At 58.4% G+C, this 8,655-nt stretch overlaps 1 protein-coding gene across 1 annotated transcript; it reads left to right on the forward strand.

The window, feature by feature from the left end:
* Nucleotides 1–2,436: 2,436 nt before the first annotated feature.
* LRRC3 (leucine rich repeat containing 3) lies at nucleotides 2,437–8,025 on the forward strand. Its single transcript, XM_058523250.1, is given in 4 exon segments — nucleotides 2,437–2,548; nucleotides 3,311–3,389; nucleotides 3,391–3,465; nucleotides 3,467–8,025. Coding segments are annotated over 3 exon segments (870 nt in total). The 5' UTR covers nucleotides 2,437–2,548; nucleotides 3,311–3,368; the 3' UTR covers nucleotides 4,241–8,025.
* The last annotated feature ends 630 nt before the right edge of the window (nucleotides 8,026–8,655 follow it).

Consider the following 8,655-nt stretch of genomic DNA (forward strand, 5'->3'; position numbering starts at 1 on the left):
GATGATGATAAAGCAGTCAATTAATCAAGAGGATATAATATCTGAACATAGAGTTTCAAAATGCACAAAGCAAAAACTGATAGAACTGCAGGGAGAAACAGACACATCTACAATTATAGTCGGAAACTGCAACACCCTCTCTTGATAATTAACAGAGCAACAGACAGAAAATTAGCAACTAGATAGAACTCGAATCGCACCATCAGCAGACTTGACCTCACCAACATTTATAGAACATTCCACTGAGCAACAGTAGAACACACATTTAAGTGCACACATAACAATTACTAACATGGGCCATATTCCAGGCCATAAAATGAGTCTCAATAAACTTAAAAGGATCCAAAATGTACAGAGTGTGTTCTCTGACAACAATGGGCTTAAATTAATAATCAAAAACAGAAAAATCTCTGGAAAATCCCCAAATATCTGGAAACTAAATAACACACTTCTAAACCCATGGGTCAAAAAAGAAAACAAAAGGCAAATTGAAAAGTATTTTTTTTTGTGTGTGAGGAAGATCAGCCCTGAGCTAACATCCACGCTAATCATCCTCTTTTTGCTGAGGAAGACTGGCTCTGAGCTAACATCTATTGCCAATCCTGTTCCTTTTTTCTCCCCCAAAGCCCCAGTAGATAGTTGTATGTCATAGTTGCACATCCTTCTAGTTGCTGTATGTGGGACGTGGCCTCAGCATGGCTGGTGAAGCTGTGTGTCGGTGCACGCCTGGGATCTGATCCCAGGCCGCCAGTAGCGGAGCGCGCGCACTTAACCGCTAAGCCACAGGGCCCCCTGAAAAGTATTTTAAACTTAATGAATATGAAAATATAACATATCAGAATTTCTGGGGTGCAGCTAAAGCAGGACTTTAGAGGGAAATGTATAGCACTAAATGCCTATACTAGAGAAGAAAGGTCTCAAATCAGTGAGCTCAGCTTCTGTCTTAGGAAACCAGAAAAAGAACAGAAAATTAAATCCAATGTAAGCAAAAGAAAAAAATACAGATCAAAGTGGAAGTCAATAAAAAACAAAAAGGGAAAAAATAGAGAAATCAATGAAACCAAAAACTGGTTCTTTGAGAATATCAGTAAAATTGATAAACTTCTATCCTGACTGATCAGTAAAAGAAAAGAGAGAGACACAAATTACCAATATCAGGAATGAGAGAGATGACGTCACTTCATACTCTATATTTAAAGAATAATAGCAGGATATTATGAACAACTTTATGCTGATAAATTCAGCAACATAGGTAAGTGGACAATTCCTTGAGAGACACAAACTACCAACATTCAGTCAAGGAAAAAAATAACCTCAGAAGCTCTATCTCTATTAAATAATCCAACAACATATAAAAATGATAATACATCCTGACCCTAACCCTACAACACTCTGACACGTGGACCAGTGCCTTCCTGGTGATGGGGGACAGAGAGGAGGGATGACAAAGGGGGAAACTTTGGGGTATTTATTACGTTGATTGTAATGATGATTTCACGGGTGTATGCAAATATCAAAATGCATCAGATTTAAATATGTGGTTTATCATACATCAATGACACCACAATAAAACTGTTAAGAAGCCCTAGGGATGGCTCAGGTCAACTTAAATGCCCTCACCGCCACATTCCCTTCCCTCCTTGGGATGCCCACGCATGGACCCTAAGACACAGGAGGGTACGGGGTGGAGTAAGGGAGGGAGCTGACTAAGGTGGGCAGAGGCCAACCCCATTAACCAGCTTTGGGGGCTGCTGGCAGTGGGCTTGTGAGGGACTCACAGTACGGGCTTCGCACTGACACCCGCACCAACAAGGGATCTCCCCAGCGCCTGGAGGGGTCGGCATCGGGCAGGGGCAGGGGCAGGGGCAGGGGTCTGGGGCCTCACAGCCTCGTCCCGCCCGCAGACCACGCCCACAGCCCCTGAGAACTACACCCGACCCTCCTCACCCATAGCCTCCGAGAACCACACCCCACCCTCCGTCTAAAAGTCCCGCCCCCCAGCCCCGCCCGGCGACTTTCACAGGCCCCGCCCCAACCTCAGGCCCCGCCCCCGCCTTGCCTCTACACCCCCGCCCAGGCCCCCTCCCCTCCCCCGCACGCCCAGGCGTCGTCCTGGCCCCGCCCTGCCCTTGACCCTGCCCAGGCCCCGCCCCTCAGTCTCCTGCCCCGCGTAATCCTGGCCTCTTCCCTGATCCAGGCCCCGCCCCACCCCTCCCCCTAGCCCCAGGCCCCGCCCCTCACCTTCACGCCTCGCGTCATCCTGGCCCTGCCTCTTCCCCAGGCCCCGCCCTGCCCCCGACAGGCCCCGCCCCGCCCTCGTCAGGCCCGCCCCTCGTCCCAGCCCCGCCCCCGTCCAGGCCCCGCCCCTTCCCCGCCCCGCCCCGCCGCTCTCCTAGGCCCCGCCCCGCGGAGCGGAGGCCGAGCCGCGTGCCGAGCCGGGGACCTGGGCGCAGGCTCCGGGGGCGCAGCCGCGCCCGGGTGTGGCTCCAGGTCGGGCTCCGCGTGTGCCAGTGCCTCTTGCAGAGCAGCCTCCGGACTCGGCCTGCAGGTAAAGCCACCGTCCGCCCGGGAGCATGGACACCCCCGACCCCGTCCATCCCCCGCCCGCGAATCCCGGGGTCTCGGGGGTCTCGGGGGTCCCTGGGTCCCGGGGTCTCAGCCCCGCCCGCCAGGCCACGCGCGGCCCCGCCACTCCACGCCCCAGCGCGGGCCGCGCGCCCAGGGCTTGGCTTTTCTCTTTTCCCGTTTTCCTTCTTTTTCAAACATAATGGAGATAAAAGGCGCCGACCCGGTGCCGCTGCTGGGTGGTGGTTCCTATTAGGGCCGCCGGAGAAGAGCTTTATTTATTACTATAATTTTTAAGGGCTGTCAAAATTAGCAAAGTGCTCAGCTCCTGACCGCAGCCGAGCCTCCTCGGAGACAGCCGCCTGCTCCGCTCCCAGTCTTTGCCCATTGGGTCTGACCCTGCAGCCCCGTCTTCCTGGTTTCCAGCCCTGAGGAGCTCGGAGAGGTGGACCCCATTCCGGCCGTCACCCCCGTACTGTCCAGGCCCCGGTCCCCTGGGTGTGCAGTGGGTGTGTCCAGGGCTGGGTGGCTGGGTTCTGGACCACTTAGCTCCGAGCCTGCCCCCAGCCAGCGGTCAGCACGACCTGTCCTTGCTCTTCTGGGTGGCATTGGGAGACTCTGGAAATAAGTTACAGAGACCCCCACTGGTCAGATGCTTCAGTTTGCCCGTGACATCTCCCCAAAGTCAAAGTGTGCCTGGGTTCCCAGCTGGACCACAGTGGACAGTGCTGCTTGTCTCTTTCAGAGCTGAAAGAGAACAGTCTTCCTGGCACGTAAGGAACGAGAGTTTATGTCTTTGTTGGATGGTCAGTTGCACAGCGGCGCCCAGGGAGTGGGGAAGAGCAGAGATCCGTAGCCCTGAGCGAGAGGAACGTGCTGTCTGTCCCCACGCACAGTCAGGATGGGCCCCATGGGCAAGCAGAGCCCCTCGTCCCTGCCGGTCCCCACGGGAGGGTCTTGCCTCCTCCTCCTCTTCTGCCTGCGTTTGGGCGCCTCCTGCCCACAGAGCTGCCAGTGCCCTGACCACGCTGGGGCCGTGGCCGTCCACTGCAGTGCGAGGGGCCTGCAGGAGATCCCCAAGGACATCCCCGCCGACGCCGTGCTCCTGAAGCTGGATGCCAACAAAATTGCCCGCATCCCCAACGGAGCCTTCCAGCACCTGAGCCAGCTGAGAGAGCTGGACTTGTCTCAGAACGCCATTGAGACCATCGGCCCTGCTGCCTTCTCGGGCCTGGCCGGGGGCCTGCGGCTGCTGGACCTGTCTCACAATCGCATCCGGAGGATCCCGAAGGACGCCCTGGGCAAGCTCAGCGCCAAGATCCGCCTGTCCCACAACCCCCTGCACTGCGAGTGTGCCCTGCAGGAGGCCCTGTGGGAGCTGAAGCTGGACCCCGACTCCGTGGACGAGATCGCCTGCCACACCTCGGTGCAGGAGGAGTACGTGGGGAAGCCGCTGATCCAGGCTCTCGACTCCGGCGTCAGTTTCTGCAGCATCCACCACAAGACCACCGATGTGGCCATGCTGGTCACCATGTTCGGCTGGTTCGCCATGGTGATCACCTATGTCGTGTACTACGTGCGCCAGAACCAGGAGGACGCCAGGAGGCACCTGGAGTACCTCAAGTCCCTGCCCAGCGCCCCCGTGTCCAAGGACCCCCTCAGCCCCGTGCCCTAGTGCCCGTTGGCGCAAGCAGACCACAGCCCCCCTGTCTCTCATCACTCTGGTAGCAGGTGGCGAGTGACTCGTGCTTCTGAGATCCCCCTGGTGAGGTGGTCATCCCAGCTGCTTCTGTGCAGTGCTTCCCTCTGACAGAGCATTTTCCCGTATCGCGTTTAGTCACTGCCATATCCTTCAGGTCAGGTAATGAGGAAACCAGAGCTGAGGGACGTGGACTGACTTGCCCACAATGACACAGGCAAGAAATGATCCAGTTGGGACTTAAACCAGGCTGTCTGTTCTGAAGTTCTGTGTCCCTTCCACTCTGTGAGCCTGTCTTGTGTGGCGCCCAGAGCACGTGAACGGCATTCAGAGAAGAAAGGGCTCGTGCCCAGGAGCGCATGCGCCCCCTGCCGAGGTCTGGGGTGCGAGTCCTCTGTTGAAGGCACGGGTGATCCCACACTCTGGAACAGAGATGCCTTGTTTTCCTCGTATTTCCTGAGCACGTTTGACCACAGAACTCTCTCCAGAGCAAAGTCAGAGAGACCAGGTGTTTGGAGAGCGGCACGTGAGAGGCGCAGCTCATACTAACCTTGCACAACTCCGTTTGTTCTCAGAATGTTTGCGAAGAGTAACGCTTGTACCAAAATTTCAGTCCAGTCGGAGGGAAAAAACCCGCAAACCAAAAACCAAGAAACCCTGGAGAGGACCCTGAGAAAGGTCCAGAGTGGATCATCCCGGGGCAGTGTCAGCAGGCAGACGAACACGGCCCCCGCCCCGCTTCCTGCCGTGCCATCTGGGCCACATTGGTGGGAAGGCTGTCACCTTGGGTCACTACGTGCCTTGTTCTTTCACCCACTGCTGCCTAAAGAGTGCTCCAAGGACAGGAGGACGGAGGCTCCGTGTTTCAAGGCCAGTCAGCGGGGTGCTTCCTCTCCAGCAACGGGAACTCTGTCGCTCTGTCTCTCTTTCTCTCTCTTCACCTTTGCTGCCAGGAATCTCAGAGCTAAGTTAGCGCTCAGTTTTCTTATCCCTATTACTTCCAGTTCAGGGTAGACGTTACCTCCACCTATATAGCTCTGATCCGTCTTTCCAATTTTACTTTTTACTAAAAAAATCTTTTTGTATGAGTGTTTATATTTTAAACTACTTCAAGTATTTTTGGAGGGAAGCAGATAGGGATAAACTGCTTGTGAACTTAAGGTGTGAAAGATAGAAGCCCCCCCAAGAAGATGCTTAGAAAGGATTAGAAAGGGGGTGTTGGTACTTGGAAAGCTTCATGTGACTTGAAGTGGGGAGCGGACACGGGATCATTTGCTCGAGTTGACTAGGAGACTCAGCAGTTGCAGCAGAGACCCGAGAGGCTCGTTCGAAGGGGGCTGTGCTTTTTCAGTTATGGTGCGTTAAAAAAAACAGCCAGCATATTTCTGTACCCTCCCACACCCAGACGCCCCGTGCCTGCGTTCGCAGGGGGCAGGGGCCGGTGTGCGCAGCCTGCCCACCGTGGACAGAGGGGCACTTCTCTGCCCGCCGCCCAGACCAGAAGTGCAGAGTGGGAGGCGGGGCTCAGACGCGGCTGTCGAGGCCCACCTTGCTGCCTCCCATGGCACACGCTCCCTCCGAATTACGCCAGTCCACAGGAAACTGGCGGCCCCGCCCCCTTTCCATGAGAACTAAATCCAGGCAGCCAGTCTTAGTGTGGGTCCCCTCTCGTGACAGATGCCACGCGGAGCAGGTAAGCGCTGCTGCTGGCTGACCAGCGGGACGCAGGCGCCTTGGTGATTTGGGTCCCGCTTCTCCACCCACCCCAGGGCGCACACAGCGGGGAGAGGGTCCCGCCACACAAGAAGCTTGCCACCCGGTGGGTTTGTCCCAACGGATGTCACCCTGGGTCAGGGAAAGAGAGTGGACCAAGGCCAGGTGGGAGTGGCAGGGTCCTGCTACTGCCACTCATGTCCCATGGGGGCTAGACGGCCTCAGCGCTTTGGGGGGCTGGCCCTTCCTTACTGCCAGGGAACTCTTCCTTTGCTCTTACGCCAGAATCAGCCTCGAGCCTGGATGCCACCACAGCATGGCTCTTCAGGGGGTGCACAGGGAGTGGATGGGGCTCCCTCCCTCCCCACTCCTTTGCTGGCCCCCCAGCCTACTGCCTGCCTTCCCCTTAGTGCTGGCCCGCCAGGCTCCTGCCCTGCCCCTGCTGGGAAGAGGAGGTGGGCGAGGACCCCAGAGCACACAGAGGGGCTGCTCCCTCTCATCCTGAGCCCAGAGTCGGGGGCTGCTGGGCCCTCCTGGGCTACTCATCCCTTGGGGAGTATCCTGGGGGAGGGCACCTCCCTCCAAGGAAGATCACTAGGACCCCAACTCCAGGACCCCAAAGCTCCTTCCTGCTCATGGGCGCTCCTACCCCTGGTTCCCCGGAGCCCTCGGTTCTTCCAGGGTGCAGCCCTCCCTCCCTCTCCCCTCTTCCCGCGTCCTCTTCCCCTCCTCCAACTTCCTCTCCCCTCCCCTTAAGGGACCCCTTAAGATGACGCCCTGCCTGGGCCCACCCTGTTCCTTGCTGCCATATGCGAGTGCAGACCCCTCCACACCCCTGTGGGTCCTCAGGCTGACTCGGCCCCCTGCCCCACCGATGGGCCTTTGACCTCATCTTAAACCTGCAGAGGCTGGGGTCAAGCCAGCCCCATCGAGGGACCAGTGTTGACAGTTGTGGGGACTTGACAGAGGGGTTGCCTCAGTTGGCCCGTCCCGGTAGGGGGGCAGTGGGGTCGCACCTTTGTGGGATGTGGGTGACCACTGGCTCTCATTGCAGTCCAGGTCAGGGGCCCTCAGAGGGCTCACTGTGCATGCCCTCCTGACCCCATCTGCAGAGCCCCTTTTACCAGAGAGGTCGTACTTCCCAGGGTCTGGGGGTTAGGGCGGGGCGACTTTGAGGTTCCTCTAGGGGCAGAGGGGAGGAACAAGCAGACTGGCCCCGGGAGCCACCCCAGCTCGGGGTGGCGGCTAGGTATCTCTTCCTTCACCTGGGAGCCGGTGGGAGGGGTCTTGCTTCTAAGGAGACCTCAGGGCCAGAGGGGAGAGGAGGGGCAGTGAGGGGCTCATGGGGCCCCCTCAGAGCCGGATCTCCCTGCCCGGCCACACGGAGACTTCCTGCTCCTTTGGTCCTTGGCCTCACTGTGGATGCTTCTCACGGGACAGAGCCTCACCCCTGCCCCTGCCCCTAGGAGGGGGTGCCGGTGCTCACAGCCTCCTGCTACCTCAGCCTCCCTTCCCTTTTGGGCTTTGGGGCCCCCAGATGCCCGGTTACATTCACATTGAGCTCTAAGATGTGCAGGCGGACTCGCCATCAGATGGGGGTCCCGAGTGGGCTAGGCCGTCTTGGACAGCTCCTCCCCTGGGGCGTCAGCAAAGCCAGGGCAGGAACCCGAGGAATTCTGAGCAGCAGAGGTGGCACAGGGCCCTGGGCACCCCCTGAGGTGGGCGCTGTGCACGGCCCGGCCCCTGCTGGCTCGCCTTCCTGCCCCAAGCTCCCCGGGCTGCCTTGCAACGGGTTCTCGACAGATGCGTTTGCCCGAGACTTTGATCCTGGACTGAGTTTACCTGGGGAGGAGGCAGGGCTGCTGGTGCAGGCTGTGGTGGAGGTGGAATGTTCTGGACTTGTGGCAGCTCCCGGCCAGGGCAGGAGCCTGGGGCGGTTTCTGGAGTTGTCTTTCCTGGAAGTTCGGTCTCAAGTCTGATTCTGCCGTCCTCCCCACTGACTGTGATCCCTCAATAAACCTCTTTGTGCTTAAATGAGCTGGAGTGGATTCTGCTGTTTGCATCTCTGCGGCTCCACGCGGCCCAGACCGCCCTTCCGTCACTGCAGCCCTGGCCGTGCCGCGCTCCTGACCTGCGAGCCCACAGCGTGGAGGAGCCGGGTCCGGGCAGGGGGCGGTGGTGCTGGATCCGGCTCATACTGGCTCGAGATGGCTGATTGCTACAGTGTTAGGACTTTTGTGAGCCAGTTGACATGATGGCAGCTTGAGGCTGACCCTGGGGAGTCTTTTCACCGAGGCTACGGACAACCACTAAAACTGGGACCCTGCTCTCCGGCCCTGCTGCTGGGGGCGACCTTTCAGTCTGGGGTGAGAGTCACCTGAGACCGCCACCGTCAGTAGTGAAGTGCTGTGCCCATGTCAGGACAGGGTCTCCACATGGTCACAGAGGCCCCAGGCCCAGCCCAAGCTCTGCTTCCCAAGGGCCGAGACCATCCTGCTTCGCCTTCCGCTGGCTGCCTGGTGTCCCCCACAGCCCTGCCCCACCCCAGGCCTCAGCCTGCTCTGGGGTCCCAGGTGCCTGCTGCTCCCTGCCCGTCTGCTGCTCCCTGCTGCCTGGCCAGGTCACGTGTGTCCTCCAGGATGGCCTGGGTGCTCCCCCCTGCTCTCGGAGCCCGGCCT

The sequence above is a fragment of the Diceros bicornis genome, chromosome 27 (genome assembly GCF_020826845.1).
Source record: "Diceros bicornis minor isolate mBicDic1 chromosome 27, mDicBic1.mat.cur, whole genome shotgun sequence".
Classification (NCBI taxonomy): Eukaryota; Metazoa; Chordata; class Mammalia; order Perissodactyla; family Rhinocerotidae; genus Diceros; species Diceros bicornis.